The sequence below is a fragment of the Antedon mediterranea genome, chromosome 2 (assembly GCF_964355755.1).
Source record: "Antedon mediterranea chromosome 2, ecAntMedi1.1, whole genome shotgun sequence".
NCBI classification, from domain to species: Eukaryota; Metazoa; Echinodermata; class Crinoidea; order Comatulida; family Antedonidae; genus Antedon; species Antedon mediterranea.
In genome coordinates this window covers 12,280,800-12,306,102 of record NC_092671.1, presented here as the reverse complement: position 1 = coordinate 12,306,102, position 25,303 = coordinate 12,280,800, and the positions used below count along the sequence as shown (strand labels likewise).

General features: G+C 31.6%; 2 protein-coding genes across 3 annotated transcripts in view; both read right to left on the bottom strand.

The window, feature by feature from the left end:
* Positions 1–8,410, bottom strand: part of LOC140040443 (uncharacterized) — a 36,110-nt gene extending 27,700 nt beyond the window's left edge. For both annotated transcript variants that reach the window (XM_072086396.1, XM_072086397.1), the window contains exon 1: positions 8,283–8,410. The gene's annotated coding sequence lies outside the window, so the exon portion shown is untranslated. The remainder of the gene's footprint in view (positions 1–8,282) is intronic.
* Positions 8,411–9,494: 1,084 nt separating this feature from the next.
* On the bottom strand, positions 9,495–16,380 carry LOC140039666 (ankyrin repeat domain-containing protein 22-like). The gene is made up of 10 exons (XM_072085281.1): positions 16,196–16,380; positions 15,264–15,327; positions 14,154–14,237; positions 11,834–11,935; positions 11,623–11,727; positions 11,210–11,290; positions 10,774–10,878; positions 10,422–10,550; positions 10,074–10,127; positions 9,495–9,885 (listed from the first exon to the last, which is right to left on the bottom strand). The coding sequence occupies exons 1-10, from the start codon at positions 16,219–16,221 to the stop codon at positions 9,835–9,837; spliced, it is 801 nt and encodes a 266-aa protein (XP_071941382.1). The 5' UTR covers positions 16,222–16,380; the 3' UTR covers positions 9,495–9,834.
* Positions 16,381–25,303: the final 8,923 nt, after the last annotated feature.

Here is a 25,303-nt window from a genome sequence, read left to right as displayed (position 1 = left end):
TTCATTTCATTTTTAGGCCCAGGATCTGCCACTGTACTCTGTTTCATTTCTTATTGTGACTGTATTTGCTTGATTCAACGCTCATTCTTTTGTACCGTCTCAAAATGAAAACTATTAAACTACTGTATGATGCACAGACTCTAGAAACAAATTAAGAGTTCAAAGGCTCTGTCTACAGACACAAACTTTATGTGACATAAAAATGTGATATGCCCTATATGGACATGATGTCATGTCATGCCATATTTGGGCACACTTTTTTGTTTTGTTTTATAGTGTAGACAAATATTAAAACCAAACCAAATCAACCATTATTAATTATTATATAAAGTTTATTTTTGTATTTTTAAATGTATATTTTTTCATCAACTTGTAATTTGTGCCTTGCACTTTTGGCTGTAAGGGTAAAGAATATGCAAGTTTTTAATGTTCTTGAAAAATAAAAAAAAAATGCCTTAATTATATTATATAGCATGTGATGAAATCTGTTCAATTTTAGGAGAATATTTTAAGTCAGGTATTTGTGATAGTAAATTCTTCCTCCTACTCATTTTGACAAAACGTACTACATTTAAAAAAAAAAATAACCAAAACTAGTTGGCTGTCACAGAGAAATGTTAGAGAGATTTATGATACTATGTATGTTAAAAAACAAATCACTGCAATTGTTAAAACTCAGTCAGCACTAAACAGTTTCCAATTTAAAGGGGTAGGACAGGGTCTTCCACGATGACATGACAAAGTACAGTAAAACTGAATTAAAGTATGGCACATGATGTGCAAGAAGTAGAGAGAGATGACATAATAGCCCCTTTTAATAGGGAGAACATTAAATTTTATTAAATAATGATGATATTGATAGTCTTTATATTTTACTCGCATTTTATAGTGTCACAATGAACTTAACCATGATTGAATATCTGTATTAGTGCGATTACCTAAATAAAAAGTATTACTCTGTTGCCTATTTAAAGAGTATTAATATATCTATTATATGAACATTTTCCTGAATAATTGGATTTCATTCGTGACACATAGATTTAGCCCACGCAGTATCTAGCTTAAATATGCATTTTATGCGAGTCAATTCGACTGACTAATTTCTTTAATTTTAAAAAGGGGGTTAAATTGTTGATGATGATAATTTCTGAAAATGTCATCATGGTACGACCAAATTATTATACTGTATAGGTCTCAGATGCTTAGCATTAAAATTTTTAAATGTTTAAAAACAAGATTTTTTGTACAAGTTAAAACTTGTTGTTAAAGATATAAAAATGAATGGGCCTGTACAGATATATAACAGCGCTAAATTATGAGTGAAGAAAGGTGTAACTTCCGAATCAATAATTAATTCAGAATAACATGTACAGTACCTCTTTCAATAAATGAATATGGCATACGCCGTAAGATAAATGCTTCTAGTCTTTGTGCATACATAGTCAATTACACTGGCAACCAATGTACGTAATATTTATAATGAAACTGAATATAGAAAACCAATTATGCTTATATCCAAACAAATAAGTGAAGTTGAATTGGGTATTTCTAATGGGATTAGGCCTACTTATAGATTAACATAACTATTGAAAATGATGAAACATTCTTGGAACAATTCTAAAGCTATTTTTCAAAAGCTCTAGCTGTCTGTATGTGACAAAAAAATGTGATACTGTATGCTAATATATGGACATTTTAATGTCATATCACTACTGTGTTTGGGTATATCACAACCATATTTGGGCACGTCATCACACTTTTGCATCAAGCATATATATTTTGAATATGATTATATTATATTTTGCCCAAAATATAAATATCAGGAGACTTTATAATGATTTAAAACGAGGTCATAATGATTTTATAAAAATGTATCCAAAAAGAAGTATTGAAAAATTTTCTCTCTTTCGGCATCTATTTAGTATAAAAAATGATAATTATGCCAGGAACTTTTCAAGCATTGCATACACGAAATTGCATTGAGAAAAATGCTTTGCAAATAAATTTTTCTCTTTTAGTTAACCATAAAGGGCCATTAAATTAAAGTCCAAATGGTAAATTCCTGAATTTGATTTGATATTTTTGTATATCCAAAAAAATCTGGAGAAATTGCACCTTTAGGAGACGGAAGATCACTCAGGAATATTGGTAATCTCACATGATTATCAGGAGAATTGTGAGGTCTGATATTGCCTTTGTATAAGATAAACCTCATAGATATAACCATAACCTAGACTTAATTAAACGACAGTAATCTGATATCACACTTGTGATCTCAATTACAACATAAACTACTTTGCTAACCACTACAAAACCATAACAACGCTGATGTATGTGAAATAGTTATCATAAATCGGTTGTTTTTCGTAATCTACAGTGATTGAAACACAATTATAATTATATACAATTGGCCACTGGAATATGATAATGAACAACATCAATTTGTCAACGTACAAATAATCATCACATTTTCTGTATTGTTAATTACTGTAACAGATGAAATTTGGTTGACACAGCTTGTAGTGGTGTAGGTTCTTGGCAGCAAGTTTGGGTGTTCCAATCTTGAACTGTATGATTGAAAAAATACTAGCACCCACAAAAAAAAACAAGGTTTCTTCTTCAAATGTTCAAAATTGAAATGACCCAACCTAGGGCGCCTGGACCTAGAAACCATCTAACCTGTGTCGAGAATCAGAGAGGGAAGAGAGGACACACGTCCCAATATGCTGTAGTTACTGTATGGTCATCGATCGTCATTCGTCATAATCCAAAGGTCCCTAATATTATTAAACAAATTAGAAATCATATATACAATACCTATTTACGGAGGCCATACCCAGCTGCTTAAAGAACAGTGGTATACCTAAACATGAGTAAATATCTTAATTAAAGCTGGCCATCCTAAACAAAATACATATTGGTCAACTTATGCTTGGCTGATTTTTAATAATGACAAATAATCAAAGATATTCTGGAAAGCAGAAAATAATTGATGGTTTCTTGATGATAGTCAGGTAGAAGAATTCTGAAGTAGACATCAAGAATAAATAGACGCCAGTTGAGTAAGACATATTTTGTGTATTTAGGTATGATATAAATTCACAAATATCGCATCAATCATTCAACATTCATTTAAAAAATAATTAATTACCAGTACTGTATATCACTGTTAAATTACAAAAAACATACATAAAATATATATTTTGTTATCAATTGTGGACAGTAAACAGTACTATAGGATAGTCTAGTAACACTGAATAGCAAAAATATGAGATATACTTAAAAGGTTGTTGTCCTCACCTACCTTTGCCCAGTAAAATTACACCCAATGCGTATAGAAAAATCTAAAAATCAATATTACAAAGATACTCGTAATAAAGTGCCAATGCATTTCTTACTAGCGTAGTTAACCTAATAAACCATTTGAATGATAAAAGTCATGATTGAGAATGATGAATTATCGTTTATAATCAAGACGAACCAAACAATTTGCTGACAATTAGGAACTGCCACACGAACGAATGAAAATGATCACTTTTGAATCTGTACAGAGGTAACGCCAAGGATTCAAAACACATATTAACAATTCAACAATCTATTTGATCATATTCCAATGATTTAGTTTTATTATTATACAGTTAATTTCTCACCTCAGCATTACCGCAATTTTTATATTTCATATTTTAAAATTTGATTGAATAGATTGGTGTCTAATAATCATCAACACATGGTGAAAAAATAATAATATTGTAAAATACAAAGACTGTTTTTAAAATGTTAGATTTATATCTGTATCTAAGCAAATACAGCTGCTTGTGCATATAGATGTACAGTACAACAATTATTCAGTTTCCAAAGCAATTATGTAAATTACATTCATGGTGAACTGAATTTTCATGAATAGTGAGATATAATATGTTTTACTTTTGCTCCTATGTATCTGTGCTACTGTTATACGATTCCCATTATCAATGATATCATATCATATCATTATATAAATCCAAGGGCAAATTACTGGAAAAAAAATGACAATGCTGTGGGTATCAGTAGCTGGATCTCAATGGAGATACAAATAAAATAAGCAACAAGCTAAATATAAACGATAAAGTTAAAATGCCATAAAAATTAGCAGAGCTTTCGGGTAACACTAACCCTTCATCAGTGCTAGTTATCATTATATACAGAATATACATACATTTTTTTTTTAATTTGAAAGTAAAATTGTCTGAGGAATAGAAGAGAAATTCAGTAGAACCCCAATTAACAATACAACCAAAAACCTTTAAAATGTTTTAATTTTTGTGATTTGTTGGCTATTGAACTTCTGTTTCTTTTCATATTTCAATTAACTTCAGGCTAAGTGGTTTTCACTTTGCATTGTTATAATGTATACATACACTGTCATAGCTAGATTATAATTTATGTGTCCTTATAGAATTTCATTTTGACGTAATACTTGATTAAACGATATCGTTAGCATTACAGAACAATTCTAAAGAAATAATTCTACATGAAAGTGACACATTTTATGAAATATTTATTCTTAAAATTATTCTTTATCAAAAATTGACATAGGACATTTTAAGCTTTCAAGTCGGTTTCAAGTATAAAACCATGAGGTTTATACTGTATATGTTACAGTAAAACTGAATATTGAATAAGTTTATCATTAGAGAAAACTGAAATATAGTAACACACACATTTTAAATTATATGTTTGTCTTTCCTTTATAGTTTTTCTTTTCCTTTTAAGTTAATAGTTAGCTTTTCGATTTTCAATGAGCTACAGTATGACCTACAGTATGACCTATGCAAATTGGGTTGGTTGGTCAGTGTCTGAGCCCAGGTTCCATAAAATCTGTGTTGAGAAAGAAGTATTTGAAAACATGTCGCAACGTCCCTGTATACTTACTATGAAAAAAAATAACATAACTAGTTCTCAGGTAGGTTTTTGCAAATAGTGAAAGCATCCAGTATCATTCAACTCTACCACTACATACAATAAATGTCTTTTCTGCATCATTGAGTAATTTGTAGCTCCATTATAAGATCAATATAGATGCTAGCCAAAAGCATAGCTACCACCACACTGTAAGCATTCAATTTAATCATCAACATCATGCCAATATGAACTGAACGATGATGGTGACTGAGTCATCTTTATCTACTAAAGCTAGCCTGATATATTATAACATGATGCTAAAATGAAACAAATGATGATAGGGACTGAGTCATCTTTATCTACTGACGCTAGGCCTGATATATATATATATATATATATATATAGTATTACTAATTTCTCGCCTTTGTAATGATTACCCTACTAATGCTTTGAATATGAACTCTAAACACATATAATCAATGAATAATTCTGCATTAATTCTCCCTTCTATAGCAGAAATGACAGTTGTTGTACAGTATCAATGCCCAAACATTTTTGTCTTGGGTATTGGATCTCTGGCTCTCTATGTCAATTACTTAAAACCTGTACTTATAACTTTTATTTTGCGGACTATTTTTTATTTCATCGCAATAATGTGTATTAGTTAATTATTTCATAAAGTTTTAGTAACAGTAAAGAGAGAACAAAACTAATACATGATAAAGCAAAAAGCAAAGACAAAACACAGCAAGAGAGAAATACTGTCGAAAAAAAACCACATAATTGATTCCTAATGAGCAACGGTATCATAAGATAAACACTTGATAAAATAAAAATTGTATTACAATGTTCTTGGCAAACATTATAAAAACAGACTAGTACTTAAATAATATTGATTGTGAGAAGCTACTTATAATGCATATCATTTAGCGTCACATTCCTTACAACACTACGATACAGTAAAGCAAAGGTGCGATTTAGTGAAAGAGCACAGAGAACGAAAATCAATGAGTCAGTTGTAATACTTATTGCTGTATGTGTAGTAATTCTATTAGCTTTCTTAGTTCGTTTGTACTGCGCACTTCAATGTAATTATGCGGAATCGCTCTGCTGACTGTGCTAACACAAAGACTATTTTGCATCAAACATCATCAACGTGAATGTGAATGTTGTAGATTAGTATATCAATCATTACCATTAATATCCATAATACTAAAAGCATTTTCAACCTAATTTCATACAAAGATGTATTACTTACTTGTATTATCAATCAGCTTCTCCATTATTTTTTAAATTAAGATTTAATATCTTTTTTTATATTTGTATATTTGATGTAACCTAATCTGCATATGAAATAACCTTTAATGGTTGTTGTATGATTGTATTGGTATGCTGCACCTAGACGGCTATGTGACAAATTTCACAGAAACTTTTATTTTTCGTATCATACATATACATATTTCGTGTCAGTTTATCCAGGTAAGCTAGGCACAAAATAGACAATAATAATACTTATTTTTAAGCTCACCATATTTCACAATCTAAGTTGGATCCACTACTCAGAATGCCAATTTAAATTTGAGCATAATATACTTTAAGTTTACTATTTTGTATTAAAATCTTATTAGAGTTCACATGACAGCTTTTTCATTACTGTCAATAAATAGATGTCAACCGTCTGTTTATGAATATGCTGGTATATTGTCAACTATACAGTAGGATTATATATCCCAGGCTCTATTATCAAAATGTCATATCCACTCAGCTGTGTTTAAATTCTGTATAATTTTATGGAAATTAAAATTTTATTTTGCATGCATATTACAAGAGTATAATCATAATGTCATTTATTGTCTTTTTAAACAAAAATAATTTTGAAAACAGAAAGACAAGGAGACACAAACCACACAATCTTTTCATGCTAATTGGTTGAACATTTGATGAAAAGCATGAACACCTATTTATTAGGCAAAATCCATGTCATCTCAATTTAATTGAGTATAAAATAAGCTTTAAATCTAAATATTATTTTAAAGTTAGAAAAACATTTCAGTTGACCTGGAAAGATGATAAATTATAATATTTAAAGAGATAATCTGAAAGTTAAACTACAAATGAGAAATATTACACCACAAAACATTTCATGTAATTTATCGGTATAATTATCATTAAGACTAACCTACTTTTGGCAAATGATGATGGCAATACCGATAACACATCGGCGAAACATATTTTCTATTAGCTGTTAATTTCTGAACTACTGTACTAAGTTTAGAAAGAAAAATAGCAGCCAAATTTGTTTAAATGCTCATGTTTTAACAGTAGGAAGGAGGCACACATTTAAAAGTGGTTGTGCTGCAGGGGTTGAGTACTATTATGCAGCATCTTGAGACTAGATGCTGGTGCAGTGGTGGTGTTATGCGCGATTTGAACGATTTGCGCAATTTGAAATTGCGCAAAAAAATCCTTGCGCAATTTGAAATTGCGCAAAGAATTCTTGCGCAATTTAAAATTGCGCAAGGATTTTTTTGCGCAATTTCAAATTGCGCAATCAACTTGCGCAATTTCAAATTGCGCAAGAAAATCTTTGCGCAATTTTAAATTGCGCTGCACAATTTGTAAATTGCGCAAGATAGTTCTTGCGCAATATGACACCTTTGCGCAATTTGAAAACGAACTGTAAATTTTCAAATTGCGCAACAAAATTCTACCAGACAATCGGTATTATAATAATTTATTGGAAACTAAATAACTCAAAATAAAACATAATAAATGCGAAGATAACATGTGTATAATAAATACATAACATTTATTATTACAATTAAATAATATTATCACTGTAACTTGAAATAAATCAAAATAAATGTAAAAATTAAGTTTTTAATATAAGTTTAAGCTAGGCCATGTAACCTAGTCAGTATAAGTAGTCCAGACCCTAGCTAGGCTAGAGAGTATAGCCGGCCGCCCGCGCCGCGCCCGCCTGGTGTAACACCACCGCTTCGTTTTCCTTCGTCGGTTCTTCGACGGTATGCTAACTTATAACAATATTTGCACTACTAAAATAAGGAAATGCGATATTTATCTTTAATTTTGAATCATTCTTAGAAATTACTATAAAAATATGGGTGTGCATGATTTCACAATCTGTCGAAAAACCTTGCGCAATTTGCAGATTACTTGCGCAATTTAATACGTTGCTTGCGCAATTTGAAACACATGTTTCAATTCAAATTGCGCAAGGATTTTTTTTGCGCAATTTCAAATTGCGCAAATCGTTCAAATCGCGCATAACAGTGGTATACCCCGTCTCCTGTAGCCTACCACAACACTAAATGAATAAAAACTAAAAACAAAATAGTATATCAAATAACCATTTATTGAATTTAACAAAGCAAATTTACCTCCTTAACAACGAACCGTGTCAAGATCTTGTCCTGTTCAGAGGATGACAGTAGCTGCTGATGATTAGTTGAGTTGTGTTGGCTCAGTTACTAAAATAACAGGAGGCTTGGCATCAGACGTAAAAAAGTCAACTGTCAACATTACGGTAATAGGTGGCGCTATTATAGATTTCTTTATCTTCAGAAAAGTGTTTTTTTTTTGTGCAGTAACATCATCAACATTTGAAATGAAAATACGCAGTTTCAAATTGACTTGACTGGACAAGATTATTTTTAAAACTGTCACCACCATACGATGGTCATCACCACCACTAATGTAGCATCAGCACTAATAATATAATGTCGTTATATCACTAATAAACCTAATTAGTATTATCTTTATAATCATTGACGTCATTATAATCATTGACGTCGTTATCCTGGCCAAAAAATAAAATACATTCATTAATCAATTTAAAAACCAAACTACATTTATTGAGACATTTTTGACACCATTTTATATGATGGAAAACAGTTTGTCCTCTGTATCAAAATACCTATACCTATAGTGATTAAAACTACCCGTATATTAAAGATTACGAAGGAAATTATAAGCTTAAAGAAACAACTTTGTTCCAACAAAGTTTTTTTTGAGAGGGAATAAGCTAGCATATATACATTTTACTTACATTGCAGAGAACACTTTAATTTTGCATACAATCACGATTAGGCCTATCAAATCGTGCAGAGCGTTATTATTATCGACCTTATTTCTTATTTTAAATAATGCACAGTATTTACAATATCTACAGTTTTCTACAAAAAATGCATGCATATTACCAACCCCCTCCCCCGTGATCTTTACCGATGGATCCATTATCATAGGCCTATCATCCCCCTCCCCCTCACCAGTCTTTACCGAAGGATCTATTATCATAGGCCTACCATCCCCATCCACCATACTTTACCGAAGGATCCATTATCATAGGCCTACCATTCCCCTCCCCCGTCTTTACCGAAGGATCCATTATTATAGGCCTACCATCCCCCTCCCCAGTCTTTACCAAAGGATAAATTATCATAGGCCTACCATCTCCCTCCCCAATCTTTACCGAAGGATCCATTATCATAGGCCTACCATCTCCCTCCCCAGTCTTTACCGAAGGATCCATTATCATAGGCCTACCATCCCCCTCCCCCGTCTTTACCGAAGGATCCATTATCATAGGCCTAATCCCCCTCCCGTCTTTACTGCTGAAGGATCCATTATTATAGGCCTACCAACCCCCTCCCCATCTTTACCGAAGGATCAATTATCATAGGCCTACCATCCCTCTCCTCCGTCTTTACTGCTGAAGGATCCAGATCATTGGCTTACAATCGATCCCTCTCCCACGTCTTTACTGTTGAAGGATCCAGTATTATTGGCCTACCATCACCCTCCCCCGTCTTTTACTGCTGAAGGATCCAGTATCATTGGCCTACCATCCGTCTCCCCGTCTTTACTACTGAAGGATCCAGTACCATTGGCCTACTAATGAATCTTGGTAATTTTCCTTTATTTCTTATCCATTTAGATTATTAAGCATACGTGAGATTTCTGCCGAACATGCTTCTTTTTAAACTGAAAGAGAAAATTAAATTTATATAATTTGGACAACGGTTGGAAATAGTTTTCAAACGATTATATTTATACAGTGGACACAGCATTAGTGATGGTATATGAATGTTGTTGATGCTGATGATGATGCGATTGAGAGATGTAAAAAAACAATAATTAATATTGATGAAGATGATAAAGATAATAATTACCTGCATAAGATCATCAAAAGGAGTTTTATTCATGTTGTCCGGTACCGACAGCCCCTGTAGGTAAAACAGAAACAAATAATGCAAAAGTATGTTAAACAGAACACGGAGTTGTAAAATTATTATTTTACAACTCCCTGAACAGAATTGGTTCGGGAGTAGGCCTACAGAAAAGTTATCGGCATTCTAAAAAAAAACAACGGTACCAGCTTTGGTTACACGTCACCCGAGTTCTATGATACCACTGTAAATGTGAAAATATCGTGGTAATGTATGGAGTTATAAAATTAAATTTTATAACTCCATGGGTAATGTAGCATTATTGAAAGTGACAAGAGTAGTTTCCTTTACCTTAGTCCTATCTTCTTCCATTCGGACGTCTAATACATCTACAACTGTAGGTAGATGTTCTATTGCATAATCTTTGGCTGTATAACGTGTTGTATTCCATTCTTCAAGAGTCTGCGTCTGCTCCCAAACCTTAAAACCAGACATACACACACATGGTTACATACAGACCTAATCCTAACAAAATCATCATCATTACTCCATTTTTTCCTTGGTTGAAATAGCGGTTTTCATGATCAAAATAGTAACGTACCAATACGCAAACTCCCAAGACCAATATCCGCAGTGTTAATATCAAATTGTCTTGCAGTATATTTGGTGACGTATGTGAAATAAAACAAAGTCTAAAACTTACCTCTAAAACGTAGCCGACATCTGCATTTTCCTGAAGTAACAATAATGAAAGATCAAGATCCTTATTCCTGATTGCTACCATCAGCAATGAGTACCCATCTTCCGTCTATAATGTTAAAATTATTATTGTTATTAACCCATTTGAACCAAGTAGTATAAAAGAAGTGTCATTTTGAAGTCAAAGTATTCTTCAAAATGGGTATTTCGATATAAAAGAAAAGATAAATAGATCAAACGTTGTTTTGTTTTTTTTGTTTATATATTTAGCCAAATTGCCAAGGATCTATAAGCGAATTCCTTCACTATCCTGGCAATCCTGTTCACAAGACAAACAAGACGCTCTACATAAACAATTAGTAAGTCTTATTACAAGTCCTTGGGAGTAGAAATTGTCAGAAAAGAATCCTGACAATTCTTAACTCTTGTTATTATCATACCGTTACGTTGACATCTCCGCCTTGCTTTAGAAGACTCTGTACTAAGAATTGGTTTCCATCTTGAACCGCTGTTCGAATATTCTATGGGAAAAATTAATTTCTTGTGGAATATAATATGCAATCTGGTGAAAACATCCCAAGAAGGCAGAAAAGCAAGAAAAAAAACAAAAAAAAAAAACCAAAAAACTATACACAGTGCTTTATAACTACTTTAACAAACTGAAACAATTCGCACATGTTTCAGAAATGGTTATAACAGAATAATGTCTTTGATTGTGTTCCCAACAAACGGACAAACATGCCATGGGAACAGATGCTATATTATTAATATTAATTATTCCCTTTAATAATCTAGCAAAATGGGATAATAATAAAACGGGTTTTAATATACTGCATAAGGTAAATCTTCTTACAGTATTGAGTATAACTTTGTTTTGTAGAAGTTCACACAACTCGACCAATCCTTCTTCACTTGCATAATCTTTGGCTGTTTTGAACTGGATAACACCTTCAGTAATCTACAAATGTAATAAATCTTAATTTTACAGAAAAGAACATATACATATCGACAACATCTTCTGTATTGCCTGACGATAACGATAGTATAATATTATAGTGTGTTACCTCTTCATGTCTAATGCTAATATCAGCCCCTAATTCTAAAAGTTTCTTCGCCATTTCTGTTTGATTTTCTTGAATAGCCAACACAAGTAATGTTGTTCCATCCTAATAATTAAGAAAAAAGTGCATGGATTCATAGTTAACATTAACGAACGGGCGCCGTTTGGTGGCAGCACTCGACACGAAGGGGACCTGCGCGCAATTCAGTCCAGTAGGCTGCAAGTCGCAGGTTATTCCCATTTACAATTAGGCCTACTATACATAAAAACATCCTCATTACCAGATATAAAGAGAGGGATCTGACATGCACTCGTGGAGCCCAATGCTAAAATGTATAGTAATTATAATACAAGATACAGAAGTGTAACCCTATTATTTATTTTGTTTACATTTACAGTATTCATAATCTTCTGACATAAATGCAAGATGGAACTTCAACTAGGAATACTGACGAAGAAAGAAGAGACAATTTTCATGAAACTGAAATGATCGTAAATATTAATAGGTCTAGGTACTAAATATATATTTAGTTTTAAATAAAAAGATATTAGGTTCTATTGGAAAGTGATACACCACTGTAAGCTGTATTCAAATACAATTTAACATTGGGAAATATGAGGATCCACCGGGTCTAAGTTGTAGAATTCCACTGCAGCCCAATGTTAAAAATGCAGGCCTACTAAGTAAATCAACACAGAAATGGAGCATTATACTATACAATACAATGTATACAGTATTATAATATCCTCCTTCATTTCATGAAAATCTGTATTTTCATCGTCAAGCAGCACCTATCATTTGCCATAATCATCATATCATTATCATACATTTTACAAAACAATTATAAACATCATATTTTACATACGCAAGACTCACATTTCCAGGTACCGTTTAATAAACAACATTGCATTGTTACATGGAATTATGCTTATTACCAAAGAGGAAGAAGAAATGAATGACCTCTGACATTTCGGATACTAGACTTTCCTTTGTGAATTCTATAATTTGGATGAATTCAATAATATATAATAATATGAGAATTATGAGGTGTATTATTTCCACAATGAAAGAATACACAGAAGAATAATACAAGTTATAATGTCCACGATGACTGACTGAATATCAAAAGCGATATTTGATTTCTATTATATTACGATAGGTCTGCATTATAATTAATCAGTTTCATTACTAAGATACATGATCATGCTTTATAAACAATATTTAATATTTACATTTATAAACAATATTTAAAATTATAGGCTAAAGCAGATAAATATGTTTTTGTTTTTTTATGCTGTTTTTTTATTTTTTATTTTAATCGGTAAATATAAACTTTTCTGCCATTTGTTACTATCGAAAGTTCTATCAAAGCTTGAAATAAAAGAAAAAAATGGAAGCCAATGTAAATGATATAATAAAAATATAATTTGTAGACATATTCAATTCAATATATTCACATTTATTATTATATAAGTATATCATAATGAAAACAATAACTAGTCCCCTCGTTAGAAGCGAAAATTGGTCGCATAAGTCAATGAGTCACGTAACATCTAAGAAAATTAAATGACAATTTTTATTTTAACTCTTACAAGTGCATCTCTGTTCATTATGCAATTAAATAATGTAATACTAAGGAGAGAAGCATATTTTCGAAGTGAGGTGGTAAAGTCATATTTTTGAAATTGTACCATGGAGGAAAAATGTTTTCCTCCATGATTGTATCATGTCAAATTTAGATCACCGACCTTGCAAATTTCAATCTTTAATTAACTCATAAAACAAATTTTTAATCGATACAATCCATTTTAAAAACGAATATAATTAATTGAAAGTTTATCACCATGACAACTTGCATTTGTTCATTATCCTATACGATGGCATTATTGTACTCCGATGATAAATAGCATGATATGTAATTTAAAACTTGTATTAAATAATGACAATACAGTATTACATAGTTTGAAATATATTAAATGCAATCATATTCGTAAAAAAAAAAAAATATATATATATCGATAGGCCTAGAAAACTCGATATAGCACAGAATGTCTTTATAATTCGGTTGGACTGCATTCTTTCTTGCACTTATCTCTATAAACACCCTCATTCCGTGTTACCAGAGATTTCATAATTACTTTTAATAAGAGGGGTGAACATATTGTTTAAAAAAAATAATATTGAGAGTTAAACAACCTCCATAAAATGACGGTCATCGCTCTAAAAAACAACAGGAGCCGGAACGACAACATTTCCCTCATTACTCTTTAACCCTTTAACGTTCCCAATCTCTCTTGGACCTTAAGCGGACAACCAGACTTACTTTCGTTGTGTCAACATCGGCGCCTTCGTTTACAAGTCTCTCTACAGTTTCCAAATCACCCGACATTACGGCGTTCCATATCTCCTTCAAATATATAAATATTGTTAATGTATTATTATTACTGCGTGTTTTTAATTTACAATCTTTACCATATTTATGTTAATTTATTCACACATTATAGGTAACAAGAGTACCGGGTTGTTTTTGTTCTTTGTTTATAATTATATTTTATATTTATTCAGTGCCTAATGCAAAAGCCGTCCATATGTGGTTTACATTGTAATTAAAATGATGATAAAAAAACTAATATTTTGGAACTGGAAAGGCAAGAGCGACATCAACAAAAATGTTTTTCAAAAGATTATTTATTGAAGCTTCTGACATTAAACTTGTTTAATAGTCAATAAAGAAACATTACTTAAAGCAGAACACTATATAGTGATGACAAGTATGCTAGTCGAACCTAGTTTCGTTTCTTCTATGCATGATGTTCATCCTTCCATTTACAGATTCGAGTTCCAAAATATTAATAAAAAACTTAATTTTAATTACAATGTAAACCACATATGGACGACTTTTGCATTGAGGCACTGAATAAATATATACAGATTTCGTTCCGGAGTCGACATAAATATTTTAGGTCGCATTATTTCAAAAAATATTATATTCAAGTACAATGAAACAGGCACCGGTATGACTGATGACCTGGATATATTCGTTTACAGGATTAACATTCACTCTAAAAACGAGTACACTGATGCTAATTGATTTTACAGACCCAACTAATTCCTACATTCATTATAAATACGTTAAAGAGATTAAAACGATGTCAGTTTAGATGTGAGAGTTAGGTTATATAAAGTGTGGAATTCCAGAATATCAACTTTAAAGATACAGAATCAAAGATATTCGTGCCTCAGTTGCTATATTGGAACCCCCAGCTCGGGCGGGTACGCTGGATCATGGGAAAGCCCCAAAAAGAAACATTATTATTAGTCTACCCAGCGCAAAGGTGAAAAAATACACTCTTCCCTGGTCTACCTCTCCGTTGAAAATGAGAAATTTCTAACATTTAAAACATCATAATCAATGTTATTTATGGTGACTTACCGACTTTAATTCAGTTTGATCCTTTTCTATGCTGGTCTTTCTTGAACGATGTTTCTTTACTATCCTTTATAAGTGAAAAAGAAAAGAGAAGACATGAATAAATTATTCATTGGTATTTATTCATAAAACAAAAAAGATTAAGTTATGTGGCAGTAAATACATGGAACAACGAATTCCTTAAATATTGCCCGTATAAAAAAACAACATACCAATAAATAAATGATCTTTATCAGCATATTAATGTAATAACTAAATTAAATATGCATTATTACAATTATTTAGATACTCTAATTGTATTAGCTGTGCATTATTTCGTGATCAGGCTAATCAGGGTTGGTGTATTGTATCCATTCTGTAACTATTAAGATCAAGCCAAGCGTCTAAACACCGACATTTAAGACGAATATTTGTCAACAATGAGACGTAAGAATATCGTAGTGTTTCAGTCGTTTGTAACGAAAGACTCATTGAATATTGAATACAAAAAAATGATCAATGAAATTAGTGAAACAGTCGGATAATGTTACTCGGATGAATTTATTACCGTAGCAAAAATATACCTTTATACAGTAGGCTATATCATAATAAATATGCGTAATAGACAAAATGTCTCCGTATAATTCTAAAGCTATAATTCATTGGTATCGTCATGGAAGAATAATTAAAACTAACATTTGGAAATACGGAAAACAAGCTGTATGTTCTTAATTTTGTCAGTGATTTTTTTTGGATAAATCATCGTATAAGTTTTTACTAAATATCAAGAACCAATTTCCTCATGATGATAAATGTACCGTAATAAATATAACTCGGTAAAAGTTGTTCATTCAATTAACAATGTTTAACTTGCATACACAAACTAATGCCATAGTTGAGATTTAATAATTCTTCCCTGGCAGAGCACTGAGAGTAACACTACATTAGTTACTTACCGTATTGGTTTTCCTTGTGCATACATCGTTCTGTTAAATACATTAACTTAGGCCAAATAACATTCTGCATTTCAAACACAAGTAAACACAAGTAAATTCCTTCCTTTGACTGCAAAAAATGCTTACCTTCCAGGAAATATGGGCCTAGTTCAACGACTTATAAAACTTGCTTGAAACAAAACCAACGTGTATATCACGTCGAAGAAAATATGATCTAAAGAAATGTTCCGCATGGTTTGACAACTCTTGGGCACAAGCACATTCATTGTTCTCCGTTTATGTATTATCCCTTAAAAAATTTGCGTTATATCCATGACAGTTTCCATGACAACGGAACACGAGGCTTATTGTTGCTGCATTGGTAGTCAAGGGTTTTTGATAGTGAAAGGAGAAGTGAATAGAGAACAGGCAAATTGATAACTTGTTATTAATCAAAGAAATTTGAAATATACATTGTTCCTTAAAAATTTATGAGTGATACAAAACACGGCATACGAATACAAATCATTTTTATTGCAATTTAAAATCATAAATTGAAGTGCAACATTTAAAAAAATTGGACACAACAAAACAAACTGAAGTAAAAAGTAGATTTCATACACAAAGACTAAAAAAAACAGAATTAATTAAGTATAGAAAAATTACAATAAGATGTTGTAAGAGAATTTTTATATACAATTATTATGATATTTACAAATTTAAGCCTAAAAAATAACAAAATAGGCATACACTCAGTAATTTAAAAATCATTATAAATTAAAATGCCAGTATTAGGCCTACTATTAAAAAATATTTATAGTATAAAAAAAAACGATCACCAGTTAAAAATGAACCGCTTTGTTTGACATTTTATAAAACTTATTCTAATCTATTCTTCAATTACTAATCCCATTGACTCTCACGTGGGCTTTAAGTATGGTATGGACTAGAAGTGAACAGCAAAATGGCATTCAATCCCGATTCATTTGGATATTTATAAAAACAGTTATGTTCAGGTTGCCATTTAACCGGTTATTTAAAAATTGTCTCGTTTCTGGCGACGATCGAGATTGGAGGTAATTTATTCACACGGTTGTTAATTGAGGTATTTGCTGACAGCATAAAATACATATGAGTCCATAAGCTTATACTAATAACCAAAAAGAGCTTTTTACAACTTTGTCTTAAATAATTCGATAAGAAAATAAATCTCCAGGTATGGTAGGCCTACACTAATTATGAAGTTTATGCCTTCTTATTAGATAAAATATATTTTATACAAAATTAATCTAAATACTGTATGTCCTTTATACAATCAAATAAAAACGTTGATATTACAGACATTCCTAAGGCCTACACTACAAACAAGCTGCAGGGCTTTTTCTATTTATTCAAAGTTGAAGCAAAGGCACTACAGAACAATAACTTAAAACAAACCTCTAAACATTGACACAGGCCTAATTAAGATTCGCAAACTTTATACAGTATTTTACCTCTAGTGTATCTTTCAATTACACCTACTGTTTCATTACTAAGAATGTCGCGGCATTATAATCATAATCATGCATTGAAACATATATATATTTAGAATTAATGTTCTGTGCCTGTTGTGTTTATATATATAAAAAGTATCTCTTCGGAGATCCCGCCTCGTGAATAAAAATACTGTAAGATGAGGGCGTATCAATTTGATCTCTGGTCGTGTGCGTACGTACAACTGATGACTAGTGCTGTTTCGCCGTACCACGCCGAGAATGTTAAAGAGTCGCTATCCAATCGAGTTCGAACAATAACACGAAAGCCCCAGTGCTTAGGACATCTGCATATCAAGCAGGCGGTCCGAGTTCGAGTCTCGGTTGGGGCGACTTTTTCTCTAGTCTCACAGATTTCCTCATCTTTATCGTTTCAAATTAATTAATTAAATGTCAGTATATCACCGGGCGGTTTAGAATTAATGTTCTTTGCCTGATTTGTTTATATATACAGTATATATATATATTATTAAACAATACCATTTTTAATTATGGTGGTATACATTAAATAATACTACTTTATATGTATTTGATATTATGATGCTTAACAAGCGTATTATCTGTACTTTTATTTGTTTGCACATTTTGAAAGAATTGTGCCTTTGCTGCAAAAGAAGAGAAAACAACAATGTATTATTATTATAATATCTTCTAGGGACACGTTTAACTCTATAAATAGGCCTAAATTAGTTTCAATTAAAATCACATTGAATGTTTCTTGTTGACTAAAAAACAAAATTCTAAACGAGAAATATACAAAGTATATGAATAAATACAGATCATAGATTCTGATACAATATATCATGTTCTTTAATAAAGAGCCAACCGTTCACACTTGATTTTAACTGTTGACTCAACGTAAGCAAATGGAAATTCTTCTACTGTACACATAGACATTTAACTGATTTGCTCACGATAACTGTAATTTATTATACCACAGTAGCCTTTACCAGCAATCTTCTCTCGTCATAATTATGTATATTATTAAATGTTTTGCAGACGACATTCCTAATAATCGACAACCTAAAAAGTAAAAATATTGTATAATTATAAGTACATTAAAACATACTTCAAATACTAATTGTAAATCAGGCCTAGGCCTACAAGTACAATATCAACTTACGGGATAGTTTGCATTTTCCAAGGTTCGTACAGTTGGCCGCTTGATACTAACCTGAAAGATAAGGAATAGGATAACATAAGACTTGTTTACATTAGTTGTGTTCGGTTCTCTGGCTGAACTAGAACCGGGATCGCTAAATACAATAATGAAGGTGCTCATTTACAGTCGAGAAATCGGAATTGTGAACCAATAGATTAAAAACCTAAGTCACTTACTGGCTCTTTCATTTTTGACAACAACTCTGGACTCCAAAGGGTATTTTCTTCATAGTAAACCATATCGTCATTAGGATCAAACACTGCTGCCTTATCTTTCTCTTGCTTTTTCGATTTCTTTCCACTCTTTCTTTTTTCCTTCTTTTTCCCGCTACTTTTAGTTTTGTCCTGTTGGTCACTGATAAACACCGGGGCGGGTTTCTGTTCGTCGTCTGTATTCATCGCATCGTCTGAATTTTCCTCTTCTGGTGGGAATATGCTATCATGACCATTTGCAATTCTGTTGCTATAGTATGGCTCGGCGGGGGCAGATGGCTGGAAGTATGAGAAGGGGCGGTCTCTTGATATAGGTTCCATATCATCATCTCCAATATATGCTGGATTTTTCATTCCATTTATTAATCCAACGTGTGATTGATAATGGTTATCATCTTTATATGCAGATATTCTATGAGATAAAATAACAGTAGTTTTTGTTCGATTTATTACATTTTAAATATTACGAAATCAATTAAAACAGTGAATGATACTACAGGAATTACATCAATAAAAACACCATTTGCTCATTAATGACAAACCTACCGAATGTAGATATTAAACTGGAGGTCTTTAGTTTCTGACTTTATTGATATTTTTTTATTAAAGCAATTCAAATTATTTGTTTATAAAATATATCTGTATAATGCCATCTTTAATTCATTTTATCAAATTACTGAAAAATGACAATGCTGTGGGTATCAGTGGCTGGATCTCAATGGAGATACAAATTAAATAAACAAAAGCTAAATCAAAACGATAAAGTAAAACAGCCAATAAGAATTATTGCAGAGCTTTTGGGCCCTTCCAAAGTTTTTAATTAATCAAATAATTATATTTCTTTTTGTTTTCTGGCAATTTTCACACTCTCGTTCAGTACAATATATATGTCATTTACTTGAAATTCGTTTCTTAAGCTTTGTCTACACTCTAAACTAGTTTAACAAAAAAGTGTGCCCAAATATTGTGTGATATGACATCATATGGGCACATAAAGTTTGATAATCTTGTGAAGCTCTAGTAAATTGATATACAATCACAATATCGTTACATTAACCTACATGAGTGTTATTAATTTTTAAACGTCAGTGACTATATCTAAAAGACAGTATATATAATATAGAATTGAATATGACTAACAATTAGCAAATATCGTTACTTACATTGAGTTATCTTCAGCATCCTCATCGTCATCTTTTCTTCTCGTACAAGAGATAAACACAAGTAAAACGATCAATAGCAAAAACAGAGCGCCTCCAATTGCAAGACCAACTATCAACCACAATTTGTTTATTGGAAAGGTGCATTCATTCCCGATGTACCATAAGTCGTCTTTATTTGGGCAAGACAATCTATCACATTCATCCCCATAATAAACCTTTTCACCATCTTTTTTACAAGAAAATTTATCACATTCCTCCCCATAGTAAACCTTTTTATCCTCTATTTTACAAGAAAATGTATCACATTCCTCCCCATAGTAAACCTTGGTACCATTTGTTTTACATTTTTTGATATTACATTGATCACCGACATAATTGAAATTATCCTCTTTATCACAACTAAAAAAAAAGAAAAAAGTACGTTATTCTTATTAGGCGATTACAATTTAATCCTACGTGTGAGGATAGTTATAGACATCCTATGCTGAGGTTTACACGGGCAAGTATGTCTTATGTCTATACACTATCAAACTAGTTTGACAAAAAAAGTGTGATGTGCCCAAATATCGAAGTGATACGCTCAAATATGGTAGTGATATGACATCATCATGACCATATATGGTCACATCACATTATTTTGCCACATACTTTAAGTTTGATAGTGTAGACAGAGCTATAAGTGTGTATACATACGTGCATTCTATTGTGTCTGTGTGTTTGAAATGCGAACACTTTCCATTACCGGAGCACCACGATCCACCTTCACACAATGATTTACATACTGGTTTATTATCGGTGCAATTGAAACTATATGCAGTTCCACATGAATAAAAGTTATCCTCGTCACAAATATCTATTAAATATATATAAATATAAGTATCTTCCATGTACTCTCACTTGCAATAATGAAGTGAACATGTCTGTAATATATTTTATATATTACATTGTATTTCATATATTTCAGTATAAGTGGACTAATTGAAAGCAAAAGCAGAACTTACCAAACCCATTTTTTTTTTACAAGTATAAACACCAACCTGAAATTCCAACAACACTAGACTCGCTTTCATCATATGTGAAGTTTTCATATGTTCCATTTTCAGATAGGCCTACATCGTTTAGGAAATTATCGCCAATATCCTTTGTCAGGTCCGCATAATTGTATATAACAACATGATCGATAACCATACTAAAACCTTCACTGTCTTCAAAAATGTAAACTTTACTCCATTCACTAAGGTAAAAGATCCCATTAAGAAAAAATAAAAGTAGAAAGAATATACGGTAAATAAGATGGTGATAATTAATAGATACAATGCCTATAATGGTAATCATACATTTTAATAATTACATTTATGTGTATGAAAAATTGAAATTGGAATATGCATCGAAACCCCAATCGGAAGAGGATGTGGGGACAGATGTAAATGTAGATTGAATGTTGTCACAAAGACGTGGCTGCTCACAACAGCAATTAAAATCAGACCTAATAGTGTACAGCAGTGTTTTAAACCGTGTACTGTATTATGTTATGATCATCGTATGTATTTTCAGTAACTTAATTTGAACCAAACACTGACAATGTTAAACTAACTAACCTAATGGCCGTCACGTTCAGTCCATCATAAGCATCTTGATCAAATTGTTTGTACTCTTCACCAAACTGTAAGGTAAATAGGACTAATTAAACATAAAGGCTACTTTAAAGATGTTTAATTATTACAATATCACGTACTCAAAACTGTTAGAAATGGTGCACATGCATTGATTACAATTCCAATATACGCCTATATAAATCAACAAATTAGTACAAATTAATATAATTAACAGTTATTGAAGAAAGGTGTACTTTGGGATCGGTAATTTATAAAAAAAAAGAGTATAATATGCCTTTCAATTTACCTTCTATCTTAACAATCTTATCAAATGTTGTCATCGAATGCCTACTTTTAAGTGACAATTAAAATTCCTTTATTAAACTATTATATAATAACAATAAAAATAACAATAATAATGATAATAACACCATCAATAATAATAATAATAAAATAATAATAATAATAATAAAAATAATAATAATAAGAAGAATAATAATAATAATAATACCTGTATAATCCTACCAATAAAACCAATGTAAAATGTTGTTTGTTTTGAATACTTACCACTTTTTTGAAACTTTCAGAAAGATCAGTACAGTTTTCTAAAGAAGGGTAGTCTTCGCACTCGTCTGTGACTTCTGTTTCTACTACCATGCTGACATTTACTTCCACCTGAACAACTGTAGTTAGAATATGAAATACGAATACGAAAGAGTCGGATAAAAATATGAAATTATACATTTTGAAATAAAGTTTTGATTTTAATTTAAAGGTCATATTTCACTTATTATTGGTTATGATTTGTTCACGCTAGAAAAGGACGCATCTATTTAAAAAGAAATTAATTGGTATGTTTTTAGTTTAGTTTTTTCTCTCTGCATTTGCAAAGAAATCAAAAAAATATACATATATAATGTGAGGTTTCAATAAAATAATGCACATCAATTATTTGTAATTATTATTATTTAGTTTCAGTTCTGATCAACGTATGAGACAAGTATGGTTCTTTAGCTGTTTATGTATATCTTAATAGTATAAGATGCCACAAACAAAGAATGTTTTTTTTGCATGAAGAACGGTACACTGTAGTGCAGAGTATGCTTTGTCAAATTCAAATCTGAAACAATAGTTTATTATTTTACCTCGTTTTGGTTGTGGATCTTTTGTTGGCAACGGTGTTGTCACATCGATACCATCAGATATAGATTGGGTTGAATCTGTAGTCACACTTGTACTTGAAGATGAAGCTTCTGTAGATGTAAGAGTTGTACTGGTATCGGTACTATCTGGCGTGGTTTGACTTGAATCTGTAATCACACTTGTAATTGAAGATGAAGCTTCTGTAGATGTAAGAGTTGTACCGGTATCGTTACCATCTGGCGTGGTTTGACTTGAATTTGTAGTCACACTTGTACTTGAAGATGAAGCTTCTGTAGGTACAAGAGTTGTACTGGTATCGGTACTATCTGGCGTGGTTTGACTTGAATCTGTAATCACACTTGTAATTGAAGATGAAGCTTCTGTAGGTGTATAAGTTGTACCGGTATCGGTACTATCTGGCGTGGTTTGACTTGAATTTGTAGTCACAATTGTACTTGAAGATGAAGCTTCTGTAGGTGTAAGAGTTGTATAGGTACCATCTGATGTGGTTTGACTTGAATCTGTAGACACATTTGTACTTGAAGATGAAGCATCTGTTGATGTAAGAATTGTTGTATCAGTACTATCTGGCGTTGTTTTACTTGGATCTGTAATCACACTTGTACTTGAAGATGAAGCTTCTGTAGGTGTAAGAATTGTATGGGTACCATCTGATGTGGTTTGAATTGAATCTGTAAACAAACTTGTAGTTGGAGATGAAGCATCTGTAGTTGTAAGAGTTGTATCGTTACTATCTGGCGTGGTTTGACTTGAATTTGTAGTCACAATTGTACTTGAAGATGAAGCTTCTGTAGGTGTAAGAATTGTATGGGTACCATCTGATGTGGTTTGACTTGAATCTGTAAACACACTTGTAGTTGGAGATGAAGCATCTGTAGTTGTAAGAGTTGTATCGTTACTATCTGGCGTGGTTTGACTTAAATTTGTAGTCACAATTGTACCTAGAGAAGTTTCTGTAATTACAGCAGTTGTCGTATTGGTAGTACCATCTGATGTGGTTTGACCTGAATCGTTAGTATCAGGAGATGAAGTTGCAAAATTAGTTTCAAAATAAGTCACAGTAAAGCCTGTAAAATACTACAATATAGTAATTATCTATTGGCGACATGTATAATACTGTATTTATAATCATGATAATTAGGGCCTAACTGAAACTGAATGTGACTACACAGTTGATTATACATTAATTATATACACATTTTTAAATTGCATTGATAATCATTAACACTTTATTGGTGTTCTGTTTATTTAATTTTACTGGTTTCAAACATGGACCTATAAATGAATTAATTAAATTAATTTATAGGTTCATGTTTGAACTATGCCTTAAAAACTGCGAATTTTAATATACATACCAACCTACTATTACTTTTTTTCTTTAGGAGCAATTTATTGAATAAAGAAAGAAGAATAAAGAGGGGTTCATCTTTAGCAGAGATTATATATTTTATTATTATTATTTAACTTTATTATAAAAAAAAATGTAATATAACCACGTACTGTGGGTTAAGTTCTTCAAATCAATTGCAATATTTTTTTAAGCCACACATTTGTTAAAGTTGTTAAATGCTACATTTGCTAATATAATTCTATGATTAATGTCTTTTGAGATTATATATAGTCAATATACAAAAAGTGTATCAAACCCGTCTCACTTAACGGACGCATTTGCGTTAAAAAATGTACACGACAAATATAAGTAAGTTGATAAAGAAAAAATGTTACCTGTTGATGTTTGACTACTAACTTGTAACACTGACAACATGAACATTAATAATCTAATTCCCGATACATTTCTTTGCGATGACATTTTTTTCCAAATAGTAAAGAATCTAAATGAAACAATCACTTATAAATTGTCTTGTCTTGTATAATTAACAATGCGTCAGGGTTTGGCCGGTTGTACTATGAACCTTTTATCACATCTGATTAAAATGAGCTGAAAACCTGCAGTTCCGTATGCTACTTTGTCAGTCAATATTGATATAAGGTAGGGAATTAGGAAATTACGTCATGGATGTCATAACATTCTAATTTCATACTATGCTTCTGGATTGCTTCTTGAAAGTTTCGTTCGGTTCCATACAAGAAAGTACATTTTGTATACTCATTGGTTTTGTGTAGCGGTGATAAATACGTTTTTTGACATTTACACATAGAAGAGGCGGATAAAACCTGCTAGCAGAATAAAGATTTTTACACAGTATACTGTATTAGCAAACCACATACACACCGTATCTTCTTAACCTCCCTCCCCCAATTTGATGAGCAAATTTGGGAAATTAAATTACAATCTACAAT

Coding starts and splice junctions, on each gene's coding strand:
- LOC140039666 (XM_072085281.1), bottom strand. CDS start 16,221: ATGTATGCACAAGGAAAACCAATACG. Junction 11,936..14,153: donor CCGATGTTGACACAACGAAA/GTAAGTCTGGTT, acceptor CTTAATTATTAG/GATGGAACAACATTACTTGT. Junction 11,291..11,622: donor ACAAAGTTATACTCAATACT/GTAAGAAGATTT, acceptor TTTTTCCCATAG/AATATTCGAACAGCGGTTCA.